Genomic DNA, 25,867 nt, shown 5'->3' with positions numbered 1-25,867 from the left:
TCGCACAACAACTGAGGCAAGTTGCCGCAAAGCTCATTCATAAAATTTAATTCATTCAAATTATTTGAGCGCGCAACCAATTTTGTGCCTTCAACCCTTCTCGCCGAACCTTGAAGAACTTCACAAAGCATTGTCCTCGGATTGACGCGCTGCTCTAAAATTGTATATGCTTAGCTTTGTACGTATCCTATATACATGAGCACTTCCTTTTATTGTCTACTTTATGCTCTGGATTAATATTTCTTCCTCCATCCGCACTTCCATCCTATCTCTGACACTCTGACAGGTTTGGCGACTTTATTTTTTATTTCTATTGGATCTGTTTAAGTTTTCAGCTCCCAATAAAGAAAAATATTATATTTATACTGAATTAAAGTGAGTAGATAAGCTTGCGTAATGAGGATAGTTAACGGTTTTAAACATTTCTTATAGGTTTTAATCCCCATAGATTAGTTTGACCCTTTCAACTCTTTTAAGGGGGAAAAGAACATAAAAAGGTGAAGCTGTTTCAAGTAATGATTACTCAGATCTGGCTCTACTAATAAAAGGAGACAAGACTAAAGCGAACATAATATCAAAATTGTAGTGTCTGGGAACATCAAACTCACAATGTATGGCAACCCATCTAAAATTAAACGATCTAGTAGCTTGCTTTGAAGCAGCAAGAGAGAGTCCGAAATGCGTTAGTACAAAGAGCTTGATAAGCTGGCCGACATGGTAAATGCTCGAAATTCTACGAAAAGATGTGGCGACTAACGGAACGTTTTAAGACCGGAGCATACTCTTGAAGAACCCCCAGTGGTGATCTAGTGACTGATGTTCAGAGCATAGTAAAATTATGGAATGAACACTTCTCCAGCCTGCTGAATGGCAGTGAAAGTATAACACCAGGAAATACTGAACACAAGTCCCCAATCGATGACGATGGAGCGAACGTACCATGAAGAAGTTCGAATAACGATTACCCGTCTGAAGAACTACAAAGCAGAGGAGGCCGATGGGTTACCGGTCGAGCTTTCAAACATGGCTTTGATTCTTTGTAGAATATGGTCGGACGAAAGCATGCCCAACGATTGTAAATTAAGTGTACTCTGTTCAATCCACAAAACGGGATAAGCATCCTCAATTCGCATATAAGGTTCTATCGACCGTACTGCGTGAAAGATTAAAGCCTACCGTTAACAAACTGATTGGGCCTTGACAGTATGACTTCTGGCCTGGAAAATCAACTACTGACTTACCAAGGTTGCCAAGTTATATATAATTTTTATTCGAACGATCATATCCAGAGAATAGCAGTAATGGATAAAAGAATTTAGTAATAAATGCATTGTAGATAGGTCGGTATCAAATATACCTAAGACACAATTATAAAAGGTGAGTTTGTTATGATTACAATCAACCTCGTCAAAATTAGCTAATTAAAACAGAAGAGTAAGAGTCCAAGAAGCAAAAGAGGAGCAGAATCAAAAGTTTATCGGAAAGACTGTGAATTTTTGTGGCAGGTTCGTCGGCCCAGGTAGCAGCTCTACTAACAAAGTAGAAAACCAGCGCTAATCACCCATCTAGCCGATCCCTGCCCACGACAGTCGAGTCTACGAAATTGGAACGGACCCGGATTTCTATGCGGCCAAGGACTGTCAACTCTGTGGAATACTACCGCTACAACAACCACAAACCATCTATCTGATGTTACTTGGTTACTGAAATTATATGTACATACTATATTCAAATTTATTTTAAGAAAAACTTACTATTATTTCAAAAAAGTATATAATTTAATGTTAATATCATAAATATTTATCACTTTACTTCCCACCCTCCTTGCTTTTCAATCAATCAACAAGATTCACAACTTCTTTCTACCAACAACAGTTTGAGAGCCACTACTTGTGTGCCCTTCTAATGAGCATCGAATATGTTCCCCCTGCCGCTGGCATGCCAACTACACTCATTGAAAAGTAATGAAAACCGAAGAGTACTACAACAAAAAAGAAGAAAACGCATCCACGAAACGTGCAGCTATCACACACATACACACATGAATGTATGTACGAGCAACTGAAACGTACTTCGAATATCTACTACTAATCCTACTACCTTTTGCATAGAACAAAACGTTAACACTTTTTGAGCACAAAACCGGAGAACAAACCACCAATTGTGCTCACGCGACGCTCTCAGCACGCTCAGCCGTGCGCTCAACGTAGCCAAAGAGCAAATGCATGCAGCCAAATGTAAGCGATGCAACAACAATAACTGCGAATGCATTGCATAAAGCAAACAACGAAAAACATCTGTCGACGGAGCAGCTGCCATTGCGCTTGTAGGTGCGAGCAGAGCCACCGGCTGGCATGCCGGCATATGCCGCACCGCTCGCACACACCGCGCCAAAGGTGCGACGCCACAGAGAGCAGAGAATGCAGTTGGTTGTTTTGCTCGCAGCGTTGTTGAAGTTTTGCGGGCGGCAGCAACTTGGCGACGTAGCGTAGCGGCAGTTTTGAATTGAAGTTTGCGTGAAGAACATCGTCGGGTTCTGCGCATCGCACAACGCTAACAAAACCTGAAGCAAACACACAACAACAACAAAATACATTTTACAACTCTGCTGCTAGAGTTCTAAAAAGTAATTGAAATAAGAAGCGCTTGAAGACGCACCAAGCTAACACGAAAATACTCGCCGAATTTGTACGCGATAGTGCAGTGGCGCGCTCAATGAAGCAATCAGAAAATTATTAAGCGAAATATTTAAAATTATTGAAATTAAAAAATTTGAAAATAAAAATACAAAGTGATACAAGTGCATTTGCTGAAGAAGACAGAAGAAGTTCTGCATTAAAGAAATTACATTGAAAATTGGCTAGAAAAATTAGTGCAATTGTTCACAATCATTCCATGTGCTTTTGTGCTGCGAATCAGTTTTTGGAAAACTCATACGGACTTGCGCTAGTGAAAGAAGCGTGGCTGACGACGCGTAATTTACATGAATGCTAAAACTTTTCATTAAAACGCTTCAAGCGCTCTGAAAAGTAAAAGAACAAGCTTTTCACACTAAATAGCGAATGTGCTTGAGATAAATTTTTTCATAAAAAATATTCTACAACAATACGCAAGTGTACCGTTACTTTGCATTACACGGTCAACGTAGACGACGCCGCTGAACACGCACGCAAGCGAACTGCGCAGCGCGGAAATGTCAAAAGTTCACGTGCTGCCGCCCACTCAAGTCAAATGCTGATTAGCAGAAATAACGTTATTTTTCGTAAAAAAGCGTAAAAGCTGAAAATTATTTGAAGAAAAAAGCACACTCATAGCGAAATAGTGAACAATCGTAAATAGTGCAAAAGAAAAAACAAAAAAAAGTAGTGAAGTGCATGCGCTAGAAAGCAAACTACAGCAAAGAAACACATTAAGCATGCAAGCGGTTGAATAATAATAAAAAAAACCTTAATTAAAAATAAGTTTGTCTAATTACACTGCATCAGTTCACAATCGCGTAGCCATGCTGAGCTAACAGTTAATAAAGTGTTTACTATAAACTCAAACAATTTAGCTGCTAAATACATTTTATATTAAATAATTAAATATATTTTTTATGTATAATATATGCTGTGCAAAAATTAAAACTACGAAAAAGTGTGTGCAAAGAACAAACAGCTAATTGCTATCCTGCTACACACTGTTCCTTTGCTGGTGTTTTTGTTGGCAAATACGGGTAGTAGCTAATCAATTGTATTTAATACGAAGAGTATTACTATTTAATGCCATATTAAAGGATATTTATAAAATTCATATAAAACACACTGCACCGAAAGTATTCGGACAGGACTGCTGTTGGAGACAATTTTCAAACGCAGCAATTGGATTAAATAGGATTAACGACAAAGAACACAACGCAAATATATCAAAATGAATTGGATAAAACTGATATCAGCGACAATACTAACGCTCTTTGTCATTGTCAATGAGGTAAGTGTTGAGCAACGCAGGAGATTTTTAGGAAATGAAGGTGCTTTCTTTTTTTGAAAATTTGAAAAAAGTTGGATTAATTGGACAATTGTAGCGTTGTTGGATAGGAAAAAATATAAATTATTCAGCTGCATAAAAGTAATATAAGTATTTTTTTATTGCCGTCTAAAATTTTTTATAATCATAACTATGCCATTTGTACTTTTGCTAAATATTATCCTTGCAAACAAAGCTAAGCTGCTACTTGTTTATGTGAACATGCCTTAAGGGCACTTAAGCCCACATGTTCTAAAAATTAGAAATTTATTTCAATGAAAATTCAAGCAAATGTGTTTGCCTTTGTAATTTGATCGCTGCTAGAAATGCTAGTAAAGGGAGCATAATTTTATAAGCGCGGCCACAAAGAAGAGTTATTTGTAGAATAAACATACAAAGAAACATTGTAGAATAACGACAACCCCTAAAATCAACAATTGACCTTGATGAGGGGCAAGGCATTTCGAAACTTATTTTTGAACATGCATACATATGTTTGAATTTTATTTAATTATAGAATTAAAATATTTCGAAATACAAAGTAATTTGTTTAAAGTTGCGGCTATAAAGCGAAATAAATCATTATTTAGGTGCCTAGTTGCAACACCAATATGTAGCACGCACTCACTTGCAGTTTTATTTATAAAATATATTTAGTTGAGCATGACTTTTAAAGAAACATCTGTCATTGCTAAAGTGACTAAGTCACTTGCTCACCGCTGCGTCACAATGGCGTGTCGGCCTGCCAGCCTTTATGCCTGCTTGTGGCTGTCAACTTGTCGCCGCCGCTGAAGTTCCGACCAACTAACCAACAAGCAGTGCAAGGCAGTTCGTCTCGGAGCCGTTACGATGGCACGCAGCGTAGGTCATTGTGCCGCTGGTGATTTTAATACGTAGCAGATAGGCAGGCAGGCGAGCTATGAAGGGAAACATTTTTGTTTTAATAATAAGCGAGTGTAGGGAAAACCAAGCAGACAGCATCCAGCAAACTTGCCACCACCAGCAATATGCTTTCTGAATGGCACCTTTGCTTGCTGTAAGCGCTTCTTACTGCCCGCCCTTAACCCTTCACCAGTTGCGTTTGCAAAAAATATATAAATTTTTTCCTTTTGCATTCCTGCTTTTGCACGCATTTTTTTGCTTTCCGCAAACTGCACATTTTTTCTTTGCAAAGCGCTGCTAAAATTACACAATTTTTTTTATAATTTTTTTTTTCCTCCTGTGCGCCATTTCTGACAACTGCTGGTCGCCGATGAGAAAACATATGTTGGTTGTTGGGTGCTGCCGCCGCCTCAGCTCAGCTTGCTCCTGTGGAGTTTAGTATATATGTATGTATATGTAAATATGTGTATGTATGGAGTGATGTGCTCGGGTGTATGTAGGATCATCAGCATGATTATCATCTGCTGTTCCCGTTTTTTATTGCCGTTGATTTTTTGTGTGTGGCTAATTTTGCTCAGCTGAAATTAATTTGGTCGGATATCGGCGTCTTCGAGCACTTTAATTTCTTTGCGTGCTTTTCATCTTGCATTTATTTTTATACTTGTTCACTCTTTTTTTATTGAGTTCACTCTCCCTCCCAGCGGCTGCTTTTTCTTGCTGCCTTGGCGCTATCCTTTGCCACTGCTGAATGCATCTCCTGCGGTCTTGGGAGCAGCTGAAAAATATTTACATGCTTATGCAGCGCAGCCTTACTTCAGTGTGTTGATGTGGCTATTTCAAGTGCATCTTCAAGTCGATTTTTAAAATTAAAGTTTTTGTGTCTACTCTGGCCGCATTTTTGAGCTTAAAATAGTTTACACGCATTTTTAAGTCAGCCTTTTTGGGTTTTTTTTAACTCCTTATTAGATTTGTATTAAAAAATTAATTGTATAGAAAATAAAAATATTACTAAAAAATATTTAAAAGAATATTTTAAAAATATTAAAAAAAAAATTTTACAAAAAATATTAAAAAACGTTAAAAAATTACCAAAGCTTTGTTTACCAAAGTTTTGCTTTTTTAACTTATTTTTATTTTTTTTATTTTATTTTTTATTTTTTAATTAATTTTATTTTGTTTTGCTTTTTTGTTTTTTTTTTGCTTTCTGCAAAAGCTCCTTCATATTTATTTTCATAATTTTCTTTATCAACATAATCGCCATTCTTTCACATGCTTATTAATTTTCTCTTCCATAATTTATTTAATATTCTTATATGGTCAACCTCCTGCCGTAAGATTGGCATGACAACATGCTGCGCTAATTTCAAGCAATCATACCATGACTTGCTGGCTTTAAACGTCTTGAGACAGTAGCTCGCTGAATATAGTATCGCTTTATTTTTATTTCACAAAAAGAAAAAAAACGGCTGTTGGCATTTCATTCACAGCGTGCGAATTTAGTGTATGCCTTAACGCTCTATACAAACAAACCATAGTGCAACAAACAGTATTATTTTGCCAAATGATCAGTTGCTATTAAGAAAGTTATTTGCATTAAAAAATTAAAAAAAAAATACTTCAAAATAAATAATAATAATAATGTGAATTAAAAAAAAATTAAATAAAAAAATTTAGTAATTTTTTAATAAATTTTATTTAATATTAATAATTTATATAAATAATACTTTTTAACTAATAAAAAATTATTAATTTAAGTAATAAAAAATAATAATTAATTAAATAAAATAAGAAAAAAGATTATTAACATTTTTTCTAGCTTTATATATTATTTTCTTTATATTTAAACATTTTTTTTCAAGTTTTTATACGTATATTTAAAAAAATCACATTAATTTTTAATTTATTAGTTTTCATAAAATATTTTTTTCTTTTGTTATCATTTTATTCTGTTTGTTTAATAATTACCGTATGAATACCTTACGTTGTCACACTTTTTATCAACATTCGCTTGACAAATTATTTATGCAACTAATAATTTATGCTAAAGCAGCAGAAATACAGAAATCCAAAGCATTGCATTAATTTCTCAACGGTTTCGCCCTAATTGCCTCGACTAGTCAGCAAACTAATCACTCACACCGCGAGTTGCACTTACGGAAGTAGCTAAGTATTTGCCAGATACCACTGACAATGGGGCTGCCACTGAAATTCGCGCGCATGCCGCTAATAAGAAGGGTCCGCAAAGAAAATTAGATATATTGCTGCAAGAACAAAAACAAAAATACTTTAGAGAAGCTTTGCGTCTTTGCACAACCTGTGTTTAGATGACACCTCAGGTGCATTTGTATACATTTTAGTACATATGTATGTATATAACACACTGTGCGACATATATTTTTCAATGCAACATGTGTGTGTATGTGTGTGTACATACATATATGTATGTACTTTCGAACAATTAATTCAAACGCGTTTTTGTCTCAACTAGTGCTGCCACACATACATATGTATGTATGTATGTATTGCTGTGTGTTTGTTGTTGCTTAGTGGTGAACGTCACTCGTCTTAATTAAGTTAACCCACCAAGAAGAGCGGCGCAAAGCCACTAGAAAAAGCAGGAGGGTCGGTGGTCTGTTTCGTTTTATGAGCCAGCCACTCACAGTTCATAATTTTGCCTCGCTTTTGTTTTATGATTATTTCGACTGCCTTGGCCGTTAATTGTCTTGCCTTAATTTTGTCTTCTGCAACGGCTTGCTTGCACCTACTCTTTGCAACCGTTTTCTTACACGCTTATGATACAAGTGTTTTTGTTGTTGTTGGTTTAATATGTAGAAATAATAACAACAACAACAAATTCACTTGGCCATTGTGCGTTTGCTTTACTTAACTCTTTTTCGCATAACTGTAAATTATGCATATATTTTATAATTTCTTGAAATAAAAAATGGCTGCCACTGTAAAGTCGAAGCAGCAGTCGCAGTTGAAGAAAGTCGTAACAGTAAAGTGAACTTGGTAACAGCATTTGTAGTATACATATATACACCTATATGTACATACTTATATATATGTACGTATTAACGTATGTATGTATTAACGGCTGTAGCTTAAGCAGAAGTGGCAAATTAACGCAGCAACGGTAATGCAGTCATCTTAAACCCATGCGCCTGGGCCCAAAGCGCGACCAACTGCAAGGGTAACTGCAAGCATGAATGAGTGACTGACTGCTGGCTCGACTTGACTGACTGTCTGATTGCACGTAAGACGCTTGAGTGCGCGCGCGCGTTCCCCCACCTGAAGTTTATTATTTTTTATTAATTTTTAAAATTTTTCTACATTTTTTCTTGTACAACGAAAGTTGCTATATGCCCAGCTATGCATACACAACTCTTTACACACACACACACACACACACATTTATAAGTAGCTGTATATTTGTCTGTGTATGCACATAAATATTTATGTTGCATGCCGCTAGTTACTAGAGCGGCTGTAATGCGATCAAATGTGCTGCGCATTGTCGGTTAGACGAGCCCCGGTGTGTGTTTCTTGGCCCACCTGTAACTCAGACATTACTTTACCTCTGCAATAATTTAGATATTTTTTTCTTTCTTTCTTTTTCTATTTTCATAACTTTTCTGCTGTTTGTGTGTTCCTTGGTACCGAAACCAAGTCTAAGTCGCGCTTTTTGTTATTTACTTCTTATTTTCAAAGGCACTCAACCAAGTCCAAGCAGCCCACTGTTGGTTGCTGTTGTTTTTGTTAGATTTCTTGTCAGATTTTACGCTTGTGCGGTTATTTTTTTTACAAAGAAATGTAAACAAACGAAAGATAATAATGTAAAAAATTATTTTTTGCAAAGAAAAATGCAAGAAAAATTTATTTTATTTTGAAATTCTTAATTAGGTGAATAAAAGCGAAAATATTAGCAAAAATTTTCAAAATAATAATGAAATATGTATATACATAACTTATATTGCGATAAAATAAAATTAAATTGAACTAAAATAGTATGTCAAAAAAAGTTAAAATATTAAATTATAAAAAAATAAAAATTGTAATTAGAAATAATTTTTACTATTTATATACATTTTTTAGAATATATTTTAATGGGATAAAAAAAAAAATAAATATATTTTTGTTATTTAACAAAATTATAAAAGAAAAAAATGTATGTATATTAAAAGTTTTAATTTGTTAAACTGAAAATTAATGAATGTTTATTTTTATTATTAAATTATAATTTTTTAAATTGAAAATTAGTAGATTAAAGTATAGTATATTAAAAATAACTGAAAAAATATAATACAACAAGTTTTTTAAATTAAATTTTTTAAAAGAAATTAATTTTGACAAATTTATTTTTGGTTTTGGAACTTGTTTGTCTTTTTTTACTTAAAAACTTAAGCAAAAATGGTTTAAAAATGAAAGAATAATAATTTTGAACAAAAAACACATCAATCAATATAGTCAAATTTTGAAAAGTAGCAAAAATTATATTGCGTCCGAATTCTTGCCTTCGGAACCGCACCAAAATTTATTATTTGCTTGCCATCGGTGAAAATTTATTATTTCTTACCTTACCACCGAATTTATGCGTCCATTTGAGAAACTATTTCAAAGTGCAGGTTTTCGTTTACGCTGCATCTTGTTAACGCTGTGCCCAAAGAACAGTGTTTCTTGGCAATTTGCGCCAGCGCTTTTAATTTATTTAGCTACACCATTGTATTTCCCGTTTTCCGTTTCTCTTTCGCCCACTTTTCCACGCACTTCATGCGTAATAAAGTTCATAAGTTACGATCTATTTATTTAAGTAACGGCGGCGCGCAATATGTGCTGTGTATTTGGCTTAAAAGTGGGTTACCGTTATACATTTTAAAAAATTGTTTGAAAAAATTGAAAATAATAAGTGAGAAATGCAGCAAGCGAGCAGCGCAATGAGGTCAGCACTTGTCATTCACGGCAAAGAAATATTTATTTATTAGTCGGAGCTTAAAGCTGCTGGCAAGTTTAAGCCAAGCGTGGCATTAAGTATTTAGAAATATTTTTTTTTCACATTAACATATATTGCAATGAAATTTGGCTGCAGCGCGGTGAGAGCGAGTTAAGCACATGCATTTGCAAAAAAACATCAAATAACAACAACAAATTTATTAATTTTCGCTTGCATTTTTTTTTTCAATATTTTACAGTTTATTTTTATGATCCGCAACAGCTTGCTGCCTGCCTGGTGTTCCTCAATTCCACCTTTTGTTATTTTCATTAACTTGTGTTTGTCTTTAATATTTTTATTTATATTTTGTGTTGTTGCTTTTCCATTCGTTTCTAATTTATGATTTTCTCACGTTTGAGTGACACATTCCTCACCTCAGCTGGCTGGCTGGCTGGCACCGCGTTGCCAAACAACCGGCAGACAAGCGTCAACGCAGCACCACCGCTGCAAGCAATCAGCCAGCAATCCTGACACAACGCTTCCACCGCTTCTTCTTCGTTGACAACTCAACTGACTCATAGCAGTGTTGTTGTTGGCGTAGTTTCTTGTTGTTGCATTTTGAACTTAAACTAACTGTTAGGCAGCAGCGCTTTTGTGTAATTGCTGTGGCAGGGCGGCGGGGAAAACGTGCAAAAGCAACAACCACATTATTTAAAATACAACAACAATAAACTATCAAAAACCTTTGCCGCCTTGTTTCCAGCGCAAAACTTTACAATTTGCGGTTTTCGCTGCACACAGCCATACATCATTGGCTTTTCGAGGCTTTGATTTTGCTGCATGCAACAGAAATGGAATAACGTGCGACAACAAAAACAAGAAAAAAATCATAACGAAAACAAAGCGTCTAAATGTCAATGAGCCAAGCGAAGTGCATTTTTGAGTTAGAAGTGCTGAAGTGTGGTTTTCATAATCTCAAAGCAACAACAACAATGACAACAACACAAAAATTTCCTGACATATTCAAATTGATTTCTGTTAAATCAATAATACACCTTTGTTTGTGTTGACAGTTGAAGTAAATATATGTTTGCTCATTAATATTTTCGTTGTTGTTGTTTTGGATTTTATTTTCGTTTTTGCTCATCTCAACACTTGGCTTCGCCTGTCTTGTGGCATTTGCCCAGCATTAGCGGTGGTGCATTGAGCGTTCTGGGGCAGCATTTTGCTTAGAGGCTTGCCTTGACTGCCTCGTGGCTGCTCAGTGGCCGCGCAAGCCTCGTGCGTTGCCTCGTTTGTCGATGGTGCGACTCGATCAGTTTGTTTGTTAGCGCAGTTTTAATAACGCTTTGTTGTTCATTTTTAATTTTTTATTATTTTCAGTTTCTTGTCTCGCTTAAGAGGAGCGTAAAGTGTTTGCTTATTTGCTTTGTGAAGATGGGGTTTTAAGGGTGACCGGAGAATGTGTTTGAAAAGCGTAAATATTTGTGGTAATTGGAATGAAAATTGTTGGTTTTGTAATTGAGGACTTTAAAAGTGACTTGAATTTGGAAAAAATTGAGCTAAGATACAAACAAAGATGTATAATTTTTATAGTAAGTTTTTTTTGTAATTAAAAAAGCGTATACAGCCGAGTTGACGTAAGCTGAAGTTACTTCTTGCTAAAGCTTGGTTTAAAAAAAAAAAAAAAAAAAAATTTCAAAACCACAATTTGAAAAAAAATTCTTTCTTCCAATCCACACTTGTCACTCTTGCCAGTTTCTCATACTTCCTCTCTTTCGCTTGATTTTCCAAAACCCCTAAGCAAATAATGAAAACCAAAAAAAAAAAAACAATTCAAAGTAGAGAAGTCACACGCCAAGCCCGTTGCTGCATGCAACATTGAACATTAAAAAAGTCCAGTTGTTTTTCCTCAATATAAAACTTGTGCGCATAACACTCGCAGCCAGCACAACGCTTGTGGTCAGCAGTCGTAGCGACTGCGCGTTATAACCTTCCTTCCGTTGTTTGAGGTTTCCATAAATGCTGCAGCCTCCACGGACTGCCAATGTTGGGCCCTCACGCTCGCGCTGCCTCTTTTATTGTTATTAGTTATGTTGTTTTTATTGTTAGTGTTATTTTTGTTGTTGTAACAACTGCATTTATGATGGTCAACGAACAATTTTTTTTCGCGCTGGACAAGATCGTCTGCAGATCGTCAGCAAGATCTCTGCTTGCAGCCAAGCAACACCCCTCGTGTCTCAACCGATATCAGCAACATTACGTCGATCGCTGATCGGCCGACTTGCTAGCTATACGCGACGTTGTTGTTAACAGCTTAGTTGCGACTTGGCGTCGTATTGCTAATGCAGCGTTTTTAATTTACATTCACAAGCAGCAACATTACGAAAAAACCAACGCCGCAGAAGCGCAGGAAGAAGCAGCAGCAGCGGGGACTAAAAAAGATCAATCGACACATGCAATTCACAGTTTCACATGCAGCGCACTTCTTGTTGTTGCTATTGTTGCCACCTCTATGCAATATTCATATGGTTTTTTGCCTTTGCCTGCTTCATTACTTGGCAGTAAGCAAGCAAGTAAGTGTCGCTGTCCGCCTTACCCAACCAAGTATAAATTTGCGCTCTCAAATCCAGTTTGTTTGCAAATGCCACAATTTCGCTACTCATTCCTACTCACCCGTCACTCAGCTGTGCTCTCTTAGCGCTCGCATGTTGCACATGTCGCACTTGCAACAATAACAGCAGCTGCAACATTTCGCTACAAACTAACGCAACGAGTCGCCACCATAACACCCCCCTTACGCCTATCGACGCCACACCACACACTCGATCGATTGATCTTTCGTGCAGCAAACAAACGTACACATACATACTTACATGCATATAAAGAAGTTGTGTCGAGCGCGCACAGCTGTTCGTGTCGACGACTCTCAGCTAACTGCTTTCATAGCTTTGGGCGTTGAAAAAGCGCCGTTGCAAGCTGGCATTCACCAAGCCACGAAACAGGCTTCGTAAACTGGCTCAACACCCAGCAATGAGCATTTCTCTCAGCTGCTCATCGCGCTCGCAGGAACTCTCGCCCAACTCGCCGTGTTCATCGTCGTGCCGTTCAAAGCTCATATTTTTGCATCTTCAGTGTTGCTGGATTTTCGTTGGCTTTATTTCTTAACTCGCTTGCTGCTCAGCACACCGCCACCTCAATCTCCGGTTTCAGCTTCGTCCCCTCGGCATTCGTGCGACGCAGCGTTTCACCGTCAACTCCGCCAAACTTGTTATTCTTCGACACCGCATCGGCTTATTGTTGCTTTTGCTGTTGTAGTTTGGTTTTGCTCATTTTTCACTATATATCACCATCGTCATAAGAGCTTGGGCTGTCGACGGTGTTGGCGACGTCAGCGCCTGCGTCTACGGCGACGCCGCATCGCTGTTAAACCATCAATGTTGACCGGCAAATCGTATGCCGTGGGAAACAATTCGGTTTTAGTTGAAAAAATTTTTTATGCCTGCACTTTGCTTTGCCTCTTTTTTTTGCTTCACAATTTTATTTGTATTTTTATTTGGTTTTATTTTTGCCTTCATTTGCTTTTGTTGCTTGTTTCGCTGTAGTCACGTGTATGTGTGTGTGCAGTTGGCTTTTGGTGCCAGACGTTGGCATGATTGGTCGTTTGACGGGTGCTCGGTTCGTCGTTCGGTCGCGCATTCGGTTGTTTCGCTCGTTAGCTGACTGGTTGCTTGACTGGCTGACTGCTTGGCTAGTTGTCGAAGTCGGCTTGTTTCACCGCCCGCCTCCCCGCTCCAGAAAAACCCTTCTAAGCTAACTTTATCTGCTGCTTCGTTTGTTGGTGCTTCTTTCGGTCGTCTCCCTCCGCATTATAATACCGACTTGGCAAGATCAGCGCGCCCGTTTAGGTTAGTGTACGATCGTCGATCGCTCGTTGGCTGGTTGGACTGGCAGACTGCATACTTTGATCGGGCGTTCTTTTGGGCTGCTTCTGTTGCTGCGGCCACCACCGCTGTGGTGTCTTGTATCTCGACTTCTGTCATGCTTACCTACATATTTCTACTGCTTTTAGCTTTATGTTGTTAATGTTTCTTCGTTTTTTCTTTTCAATATTCTTTTTTTTTTTTGTTTTTGTTTCTGTATTTGCTTTGTTTGTTGCTGTCTTTTTAGGCGTTCTCTTAAATGGTGCTTGTGCTGCAGTTTAGAGCGTGTGTACCCATCATATATGCCTACCGCTTGTTGGTATTGGATTTTTTCACCGCTTTTTATTGCTCTGTTGTTGTTTTAGGTGTAGATTTTGAAGCCTGTCTTCGGTTTAACTAAGTTTTATTTAAGTTTTGCCGTTGGCTGGGATTTGGCGCTGCCCGTTGTGTAGTCTTCTGCGCCGAATCGCTGTCTTTGTTGCTTCGTCGTCTTAGAAAAAGCATGATTCATATTATTTCTTGCGCATTCTTTTTTGATAGTTTGGATTTCCACTTTAACTTTACTTTTTGCCGGGCTTTGCCAATAATTTGCGCTTTGATTTTTGCGAATTTTTACGCTTTTGGTGTGACGTTTTAAGCGTTCATTTCCTTTCGCTTGCCGTTTGAGTTTTTTCTAATGCTTCATTTTATTTTATTTTTTTGCTGTTTAGTCGCAGTTCGGCTTGACTTTTGGTCATTAGCCCGACTCGTCTGCGCTTACTTGGGCGATCGCCGGCTGCAGCATGTTAGTTTAGTTGATTTTTTACGGAGATAGCTGCAAGAGGCGGTGATCTGTGTTTCAAAGCTCTTTTTTTTGCTTTTTATTTGTTTTAACTTTTTTTTATAATTTTCTTATAAATTTCGTTCCAGTTTAAACCAAAAGTGTTGCCTGCTTCTTCAATTTGCCTGTCACTCTTTTTTTATATCTTTTTTTTAGTTTTAAAGCGCATCTTTTTCGATTTTATTGTTGTGTTTAACTTCTTTATTACATGTGTAGCCTCTTCTTCGTCTGCGGTTTTCTTCACGCCACCTAAGCTGTGCGTGCCTCGATTCGTTCCAGCTTCATCAATACGCTTTGTGTGTTTGTATTGTTGTTTTTTTCTCTAATTCTAAGCGCCAGCATAAGCCGCTTTATTTCTTAATGGGCGTTTAAAGCGTGCACGCTCTTTAACCGCGTTTTTTCTGCACTTTTTCTTCAAATAACGCATCATAACTGGCACGTTTTTAACGCTATGCTCATTAACTACGCATATCGAAAACGGTTTAAATTTCTTTAGTAGCCACCTCTGTCTGCTGTTTTGAGATGCTTCAATCGCTACACATTTCAATCAGTGCTTTGCGTTTAATTTGTTGGTTATGTTTTCTCGTAAATTAACCTCAAAAGTCGTTGCACCGAAAATTTTTAATTAAACGTGAGATCACTTGTTTACATATAAATTAATGTTCGCGCTCTGTTATTATTTTAAAGTTATTGGCTATTTACACTTTTCAGTTCTATTTTTTTTGTATAATGTTTATTAACTTTTTTAAAATGTTTTTATTTTATTATTATTACTTTTTATTTTTTTTTTTTAATTTCTTAAATTTTTGAATTTTGTTGTTTTTTTTTTGTTCAAAAAACATTTTTTTTAACTTTTATTATTTTTTTTAAAACAATTTTTTTATATGTATCATTATTTTTTGTTTTATTATTATTTTTATTCTTTGTAATTTTTTTATGTTTTTAAAACTTTTTTAATTGCATTTTACTGGTTTTACTTATTTATTTTTTATTTGTTTTAATTTTTATTTATTTTGTTATATTTTTTGGATATTTTTTGCTTAATTTTTATATTTTGTAATTTTTGTTCATTTTTAAATACTTTTTTCTATCACAGTTTCTTAGGTTTTTTTTCTAATTCTCTTCTTCCCTTTTAAACACTTCGCATGCATGTGCTGTCGCCTAGCTTCGTCATTCTCCCAGGCAAATTAGCCACACCAGTGCTATCAGTTTAAGCGAGTAATTAAGTAATTAAACAGCAACGCTCACAACGCAGATGCACCGCTGTCTAGCGCTAATAACAACTACAAATATGTAACGTTGTGTAATAAAGTGCACAGCTCAATTAGCTTGCAAAGTAACGAGGCAAAAAATAATCAAGTTCACTTCCTTGCCCGACTTGCTTGCCGCTTCTACCAAAGAGTGCCTCACCAAAGTCTGCACAACTCTTTGCCACACTGCTCTCACGGCGTCCTTGCATAGCTACTTTACATTACAAATATATGTATGTATGTATACACTTGTTTGTTTTTATTTTTTTGTTATATAATTTTTTTTACATTTTTCTTTTCCCCCGATTTCCCCATTTTGTTATGACGTCGTCTTGTTAACAATTAAATTGTCATTTTAACAAGCTTAAACTTGTTGTAAATGTTAATTGCCGGACAGTTATAAATCAGAGCACAGTGCAGCTTACATTTCTTTGTATTTGTAAATACATATATGTGTATGTATGTACATATGTATGAGTGTGCCTATTTTTGGCTACTGAAACGCCTGCTGCTGCGCGTTTATCCAGCAAACGCTGGGGCGTTCAGCGCGAGGAAGCCTTTCTGTCTATTTGCGTGTGCTGTTGTTGTTATTATTGTTGCTGCTGTCGTACACTTGTTCGCTCCAATTTTTTCTGCTTGTTTTCTTTTTGTTTAATTTTTTTGCAATGTTTACCAGCTTGTTTCTTCGGCTGTTACTTGCGGCGACTGCCTCCATTTTTGGTTGTGTATTTAATGAAGCGTTGATTGCTTGTCGGTTTTTTCTTCGGCTGCGTGTGTTTGGCAAAAAATTGTTACCATTTTTATTTAATTTCTTCATTATTAAGCATTTGCTTATTTTGTTACAGCAAAAAGTAATGAAGAATGTCAAAGTTTTGTAATGCCTTTTTGGTAAAATTTTCCGGCGTTTTTCAATAACGCTGTATTTTGTTGTTGCTTTTAACTTTAGCGGCTATTTTCTGAAGTTGTCAGACGACTTTTTGGCAATTTTTATTTTTTAAATTTAATTTTTTTTCACAAATTTTTAAAAATATTTTTTATATATTTCATTTTTTTATTAAACCTTTTTTTTGTATTTTTTCTTGTTTTTTTTTTGTTCTTTATTTACTAAATTGTTTGTTATATTTTTTTAAATATGTATACATTATTATTTTTTATGTTTATTTTTTTTTTGTATATTGTATACATTTTAGGTTGCCTATTTTCTAAATCTCTTGTTTGAGCATTTTGATTTTTTTTTATAAAATATTTTTTTATGCACCATTAACATATTATTAATTTTTTATTTCTTATTTATTGGTTTGAATTTGTTTAGAACTTTTTCTTTAAATTTTTTGTTATTTATTTTTTAAATTTTTTGTTTTTTTTTGTATTTTTTTTATATAATTTTTTTTATTTTTTTTTTTTGTATTTTATATCATTTTTTTTTTATTTTTTGTAAATTTTTTTTTGTATTTTTCATATTTTGGGCTCTTAATTTTGTAAATTTTTTTGTATTTATTAAATATTTTTTCTACTTTTTATATATTATTGTTTTAATTTTTTTCTTTTTCTCTTCTATTCACTTAAGTCAGTTATTATATTTTTCCTTTTTTTATATCTTTTATAATTTATTTTTAACATTTCGTAATTAATTTAAAGTTATATTTAATATTAATTCGTTTTTTTTTTCCAACGGCTTCTATTCCTGTCTCATGCCTTCTCAATTTAGCTGCGTTGCCTTGCCGCGTTCACTTTTTTATTTGTTTTATAAATATGTATATGTTTGTGTGTATGTATTTCTGATTAATTGATTTATTAGCATAAACGGTTTCAGCTACTTCTTGTCATTAGTCGCTCACTATCGATCATTTGTGAGCTATAAAAGCAATTTACAATAATTTGAAGATATTTCTCAGCGTTTGTTTTCCCCACAAAGTTATTTTTATAGCGTTTAGCATCCGCTTAACCCGATTTATTTAAGCTCTGTTTCATTTTTTTCGTTTAAATTGGAATCGATTTGCTTAGTTAGATAGTGGGTCTCATTTTAATGTGTACCGCAAATCCAAACCAACAGCTTCACGTTTTTTATCACATCAATTAGCATATGTTGGCATAAAATCGAACGATGTCTTACTTTCTTAAGTTGTTGCTTTACGAATTTTAATAAGCTAATCTCTAATTTTAGTTTAATCTATGATTTAGCATTTTTCAATTTTTTGTTAAATTTTTTTATTGTGTTTTTAACATTTTGTGTTAAGTTTTTTGTTCGATTTCGCCGCATCACTTAATCAACTAGCAAATTTATGTACCAAAACAATACAAAGTGGCGGCGCTGATTGTTTCCCTTGTCTTCTCGCACATTAAGCCGAATTTGCTGTTGCTCCGTCCATCAACACTCCGCTCGCCAATAAAAAGTTTCGCTAATAAATGCCGACAGTTTTATCACCCAACAGCAGCTGCGAAAGCAAAAACAAAAACAACATAATAAATTAACTAAAAATGCGAAAATCGCCGCTGCCATTTTTGGGCTTTTATCAGCGTTTATTGTTGTTGTTGTTTTGTTTTTTGTTAATTTAAAAATCTGCCTTTTTAATGCCGCAAATCAAATTATGCTAATTAGACGCCTCGTTATCTTTATGACACTTTGCATATGTGTACATTTTTTATTGCTGTTGTTTTTGTTTTGGTATTCGGAGTCGCAAGTACCTCGTAAAGCAGTTCGACACATGTCAGCAAAATGTTTCTCTTTGAAATGCAAGCCTGTTTGTGTGTATGTATATTTGTGATTTGGTGGGAAGCGCCGCCGTGCAGCAGCGTTGGTGTTGCGGGCAAACAATGAAAATTTCAAAAAAATGTAGTAAAAGTTAAATAGCACACTTTTAAGTGATACTAAAATTTTAATTTACGAAAATTAAGGAATTATTATAATATTAAAAAATTAAAACCTTAAATTACTGGTTATGATTATTTTTCAGTTACGAAAAAAAAATAAACAAAATATTTAAAATGTTTAAATAATAAAATTAATCATAAATATCAAAAACAAAATTTTTGAAAATTAAAAAAAAAATTTAATTAAAAAAAACAAAATTTTTAAAAATTAAAAAAAAAAATTTTAAAAAATTTTAAAAATTAAAAAAACAAAAATATAAAAAAATAAAAAAATGTATTAAAAAATTTAATTAAAGAAGTAACGTGTAAGCGTCTAAGTAATTTATTTATTTTATAAATTTTTTAATTTTTGATATTTTTTTTTTGATTTTTTATAATTTTTTATATTTTTTTAATTTGTTTTCAACAGCATTTAAAAAATTATTTTAAATATCATTGCTATCGTTTATTTATACTTTTATACACATACATACATATTTTATATTTAGACCGTGTTGATTGGAAAATAATTATGAAAAATGTAAAAAAAGTTAAAAAGTTTAATACTCAACTGCTTTGTGGCACAAACTTGTCCTTACAAATAAAAAATTGGAACAAAAACAGTTGCAACAACAACAGTCCGGCAAAAATATGCACACCAACAACACGTAATTTACAGCTTCGCGGGTTAAGCAAACGACCAAGGCATTCACTGATCGAACAGCAGTCCGTCCGCCGGCTTTCCAGCCGACTGGCTTCAATTCACCAATTTCTACATTTGTATCGCCTTGTGCTTTTATTTTAATTCCACGCGCTAACTTTTTGTTTTTGCCGCTGCCGGCCGGCAAGAATTCTTCAACTTGAGCTTATTGTCTCTCAGCATTATAGAATTTGCCGCACCGATTGTCGCCGCAGCCTATGTCCGCTTGACTGCAATTTTGTAGCATTTTGCTTAAATACCACGTTGAAAGATTTATTGTCATGTTGCAGTGGTAACTTGCCGGCTGGCTGGAATTCGCTCCTTCGCAAGACTTGTGCGCAGCAGCTTGGAATGCAACATCTTTTAAGTGGAATTGTTGGAAGGCCAGCATTGGTGCCGACAAGAAGCGTTGAAAAAGAGCAAAATAAATTGCGTGTTAACCGAAATGAATTGCTTTATAATACGATTAGTTGGCGGCGCGTACAAATAATTTAAAAATAATATTTGAAATAAAATTTTTTTGTCTTTGCTTGGTGGGTGATGAAGCTGCCAGTGGGTAGATACAAACGATTATTTTTATGCAGCTGTGAATTTAAAAAAATCAAAAATTTTAACTAAAAATAAAAACTTATTTTAATATGTATTTGGTTTTTGAAATTTTTTTTATTTTTCAAAAATTTTTAATTTTGAAAATTTTTTGTTTTTGAAAATTTTTTATTTTTCAAAAATATATAATTTTGAAAATTTGTTATTTTTAAATATTTTTTATTTTAGAATATTTTGTTTTTGAATTTTTTTTTGGAAAACTCGTGAATTTTTTTTTAATTTGTGAAACCATTTACATTTTTTTTTTATTGTATTTATTTACTTAAATGTTGTTTTTGTATATATTTTTGTAATCTCTTAAAAACAATTTTAAATTTTCACTCCAAAAAATACTAATCATCACTTTTATGCTCTCCTTTCTTCCGCCAGGTCCACAGTTCCGGTTTGTTCGAATTACGTTTACGTTATTTCAACAACGATTACGGTCGCGACAGTGAGGGCAATTGCTGTAGCGGCATTTCCGATCCGCAAACAGGCAAATGTATCGGTACATGTAAGACACGGTTTCGCGTTTGTCTCAAACACTATCAAGCCAAAATCGATACGACATCACAGTGTACGTTCGGTGACGTTGTGACGCCGGTACTCGGAGAGAACTCGGTAAATCTAACGAATACGCAAAAATTCAAAAGCAAAGGCTTCACGAATCCCATACAGTTTGCCTTCAATTTTGCATGGCCGGTGAGTGAAAAAAACTTTTTTTTCAACAAAAATTTTATTTTAATTAAGTTTAAGCTTATTATACATTATGTAATATTAATTTACTAATGATTTAATTAAAAAATACGAGTCGTTGTGAGCAAGAAAAAATCAAACAAGAAATAAAGCAAAAGCTGCCGGCTAAAGCCAGCAAAGAGTTCAAAGTTATTGCCGCACGCACCGCCCAACAATGAAAAACACTAAAAAATTAAATACAAAATTTTACTGTTATATTTTTACGTCCCTTTATTGTCTATTTTTGCCGAGTTTTTGCACAGCAAAGTGAGGACACATACACACACACATAGGCGACACACTGCTATAAATTAATGCCTCACAACATTTTCGAGTTATTTTTAAACAAAATCCAAATGTATAGATACATTTACAACAACAAAAAGCACACTTCGTCGTCTATAGGCTGCGGCGTGCTCGGCTGTCGAAACGGGAAGTGATTTGCTTTGACTTGCAAAAGCTAAAAAAGTGTGGAAAAAGTTTACGGTTGTTTTTGTTGCACTTACACGACTGTCGCGCATCATATGTTGCATGCAACATATGCATATAGCTGTGTGTGTGTAGACATGCGTTAAGCCACGCTAACTTGCCGCACTAAGGCAGCCATCGCAGCGCTTGCCAAGTGGCACATTTTCGCTTCGTGTTGGTATGATCATTTTCCGTTGTTGTTGTTGGCCTTTTATGCTGACTGATTCATAAAATATGCATGTGTGTGTGCGTATGTGTGTATTTATGGTTTATAAATAAACAGTTAGAGCTTATTTTTAATATTTTAGTGTGGATTTTGTTAAGCATTTTTGTTGTAGATCTATTTTAATTATTTTTTATTATTTAAAATTTTCTTAAACTTTTCTGTTTCACATAAAATCTATCAAAGATTTTATATATACATATTTTTATCGCTAACAATTATTATTTTTCGCTGTTGATAATTTGTACCGCGTCGAAGCACGTGTCCTTGTCACAAAAAGTACGTTACAAAAACGACAACAAAAAGTCATAAATGAGCTATGCATACAAAAACAACTAAACAAAGGCAAGTATATTTATAACTGGGGTGCAAAAGCATATCTACATATCTGTCGCTAAGCGCCGCCAACTGAGCGCACGACTACATATCCGCACATGTATGTACGTTGGACAAGGGGTGGCTGACTGGCTGGCCGTTAATGTGCTCGGCACCACCTAGCCACTCCGCGTCGCCACCACCACACACTTGGTGCGCCGCGCCACCACTTTATAGCGCAAAGTAAACATTTCAGTTGCCGCTTTTTACGCCAAACAGCTGTCAGCTATTAAAATGCGCTAAAACCGCGTCGACTTGTGTATACCGAGCAGTGAACCGCCGCGCGTGCGCGCTTGTAAGTGTAGAGCAGCACCCCTTTTCGGTGGTGTTTGCGCGCACTAACTTGCGACGCACTCGCATTAACCCAACCACCACCACTACCAGCATGTTGAACACCCAACGGCCAAATCGTCGCGCTGCCATCACCTTAACCACCACCGTCAGCAGCACGAATACAACAACAAATTAAACCAATCGCGCTCACTGCGTTTGCTGTTGTTTATTCCCTTGACGATTGCGCTTGCGCGGTCGCCCTTCCGCTTTGCGCGCGCTCGCTTCCTTGCTGCATTTGGATTTAGCGGCGCCCCTTCTATACGGCTTGCTAATGTAAATACACGGCTTGTTGTTATTTTTGCTGTGATCAGCACTTTACTTTTATGCTGTTCGGATTTTTGCCATTCAAAAGCATAACGAGTATATGTACAAATGTAGTTGCTTGCATTCATATTTTAATTTAGCTCCCTCTTCTACCGCCCCGCAGCGCGCCTATTTAGTAGTTTCGGTTTTGTTGTTTCTTTTCTGGCGCGTGTTATGGCACATCTTAGCCCCTACAAATTGCCGTTTTTCATTGGAAATATGTTTATCTCTGAGTAAGCGCAAATATTATTAATTTTTGTGTTCGAATTCCATATACATTTGATGGAGGCTCAAATAAATAAAAACATTTTTTTATTTATTTCTTTTTTTAATTTTTTATTTTTATAAATACTTTTAGTCTTTATTTTTTGGTTAAATTTCCTACTGGGTCGCTTCGTATACGCGCTCATAACGCACACACTCATTCCATTCACCAAAAAGGCAGCGCCTACGAAGACACTTATAGCGCCTTAGCTTTAATTGAATGAAACAGTTACATATTATGCATTTTTCGCTCTTCCCTCCCGCGCGTTGTCACCGCAATTAGTTTATTGCATCTTCGGCTAGCAGTCAAACAAATACTAATATCGTTCCACGAAGTACTCTGCGTTATATTGCGTGTTGCACACTTATGCCATGCGAGCGCCCCCCTCATTTTCGTTGTCACCTATAAAGCACAATGCAGCGTTACTTGCAACAAACGCAATAACAACAGCGCGCCCCTATTTCGCCTGCGCCGCATATTATTTTCGTAACACGTGTGAGTTTTGAGTACAAATATATGCTTACATACATATATATCTCAATAAATCTTAATTTCCGAAAAAACAATCCCAATTTTTATATTTATTCTAATTAAAACGGCAGCGGCTTTCATTTATATATGTGTATATGCCGCTCACTAGGTGTCTTCAATCCTCTAGCCTATAATTTTTAATATTTTTATATATAATTTTTTTCTCTATGGCATACCTGCATATTCTCTGGCAAGCATTCTCCAGACGCGCGGCACTGTCTCTACGAACCACCGCATTTGTATATACGCTTTTGTTACCCCCGTCTTTGCGACGCACTCAAGCTTCACGATAATTCAGCAATTTTTAACGTATTTTTCAACTCCACTTTACCTTCGCGCAACGGCATTTTTAACACACATACATGCAACATATAATGCAAGACTCACTGCAGCGCCATAATGTTTAGTCTCTGATGCGGCAATGAAAAGTATTTCTTCCTACCACAGTCACTCGCTGGCTTGTGGCGCGTATGTATATAACAACAATAACAACAACAGTATTTTATTCTCACTTCTTCACTTGCATGTGCGCACATGTACTTGCAACAGCAGTTTAGCGCAGTGAACTTTGTCAACATAGCGCGCACACAGCCACACATACATATATGCAACTTACAACTCCTTGCATAAGGGTGATTTACTTATATGCTACCTTCTTCTACTACCCACTTCTCTACTCACTTACTTGCGCTTACTTTTTACGCATGCCTTCTTCCGTTTGCCACCACCACCAGCACCAGCAGCATTTCCTATTTCACAGTGCCGCTTAGTTGCTACACGCCATGTGTAATTACCGCAGCGCGCATGTGCAACGTCACTAGTCATCATCATTATCAGCTTGGCCGTCACTCTCTTCGCGCATATCCACTTTTGCACTGCACTAACTACGGCGCGGCGTGCGCTGTGCGATCAGCGTGGTGCCGCGGCCTGCGCGCTAGTTCGGCTGGTTGACTGGTGTCATTAACGTCGACCATCAGCGCTTGTCAGCGTTCAGCGCGTCATTGTCGTCAACATTGCAAACGTCATCTTTATCATTTTCACAACAACAACAGTAAAAGCAGTTTTAGCAATTTAGTAGCGGTTAAGGGATAAGCCTCGAAGTAGCCGTGCATTTGCCACACCGCGGCACAAGGCACTTGCCACATCGCCAACTCCGGTTGCGCGGTCGTCAAACCGCTACGGCTGCGGCAAATTAATGTGGCACGTGAAATTCCGCGGTCGTGCTGTTTTTGCTGCTTATCTGCGAGCGCTGGCTTTTTGCGTTATCTATAATTGAATTGAAGTTTCTTCGTCTGCCATTATCCGCTTCTTCTTCCACATTGCTTTGCTGCCGCTAATTGGCGTTTCTAGCTGGCTTGTGTTCCACATTGTTGCTGACAGTGAATATACATATATGTATATATATACTATATATATGTATATGGATATATCTTATATACTTACTAAAATACTATAATTCCTTTGCAAACCATTTTGGTGCTCCATCTTTTTGTGTTCCTCTTGTGAGTTTCTGGGTCATTGCGGCTCATGCTGGAGCGTGCTGGTTTGCGTCTGCACTAAACCAAACGAAAATTATTTACTTAACTCTAGTTAATAATAAATGCGCTGTGATGCGTCAACAGCTTAACTCCATGCCACAAATACGCACTTTCTCAGCAGAATTATATCGAATTTAAAATAGCAAGTAATTCACTTTACCCAACGAAAACACACAGACGCATTTACCAACTGAATTGTCAGACAACTGACAGCTACAAAAGGTGAAGCCCCAGCATTGGCTTGCCTGCACCCCCCCCTTCACAGTCAACGCCTGCCTTTGTGCCACTCATTTTGCATGATCGTCGAGTAGCACGCCTACTTTTCACATACTGTCGTCAGCCGCCTAAAAATAGCTATTGTCAACGACACAGCAACAACAACGCGTACGTTGGGGAGTGTAAACTTTGGGGTCCGCGCTGGCGAAGGGTGTTGCTGGCTGCTGAAATTGAACTTTAATCTTAGGCGCGCAACATGCCATCAAATGCATATGTGCTTGGCTACGTATACATGTCTGTGTATGCACTTTATATTTACCAACTCATTGACTTGTGGCGGTTGTCTGTAAATTTCTATATATGCAGCGCTTCTGTCTGCCCCACGTTGTTGCACGCGACCTAGCGTTTCATTGTTGCATGTCGTCGCGCAACACGCGCGCTAGCAATGATGCAAACGTGTGTATTTTTAGAGCAAACTGTCTGCTGTTGCCGCTGTAGCTTCTTCATTTCATTAAAACGATCCGAAGCAGCGCAGCTACCCCTGAAGATAAATGCAAATAGAAGAAACAAGAAAACAATTTATGGGCGGCGCGACGGCGACAAATGAAACGCGCAGCAGTAGTAATGGAACTTACTGTGCGCTGTCATATATGCACTTTGTGGCTGCGTCAGACTTTTCGGTCGCCACTCAGTAGATCACACTACTGATCGCTTACTTGTCTACCGCTCGCAGACTTTTGCGACAATGCGCGCCTTGACGCGTTCAGTGGCAACATCTTTGCAACATAATTCGCCACACCGGCATCGTTATTTCGCCATTGCCTAGTATCACCTACAACAACATTCGCCAGCAGCGCATAGCAACACCTTTGGCGGGTATTTTGAGGTGCGCGCGCGCTTTCTTTTCGCCACTTCATCGCGGCTTTTGTTGCAAC

The 25,867-nt window shown here is 36.3% G+C and overlaps 1 protein-coding gene across 1 annotated transcript in view; it reads left to right on the top strand.

Annotated features, from left to right (window-relative positions):
- Nucleotides 1-2,486: 2,486 nt before the first annotated feature.
- LOC105228559 (neurogenic locus protein delta) overlaps nt 2,487-25,867 on the top strand; it is a 60,605-nt gene continuing 37,224 nt past the window's right edge. The window contains exons 1-2 of the mRNA XM_011208435.4: nt 2,487-3,969; nt 20,336-20,647. Coding sequence (XP_011206737.2) covers nt 3,910-3,969; nt 20,336-20,647 — 372 coding nt within the window. The 5' untranslated portion in view covers nt 2,487-3,909. The remainder of the gene's footprint in view (nt 3,970-20,335; nt 20,648-25,867) is intronic.

Source organism: Bactrocera dorsalis, chromosome 2 (assembly GCF_023373825.1).
Source record: "Bactrocera dorsalis isolate Fly_Bdor chromosome 2, ASM2337382v1, whole genome shotgun sequence".
In the NCBI taxonomy this organism is placed as follows: domain Eukaryota; kingdom Metazoa; phylum Arthropoda; class Insecta; order Diptera; family Tephritidae; genus Bactrocera; species Bactrocera dorsalis.
The sequence above is the reverse complement of the archived record's forward strand: the minus strand, read 5'-3'. Positions and strand labels throughout refer to the sequence as shown.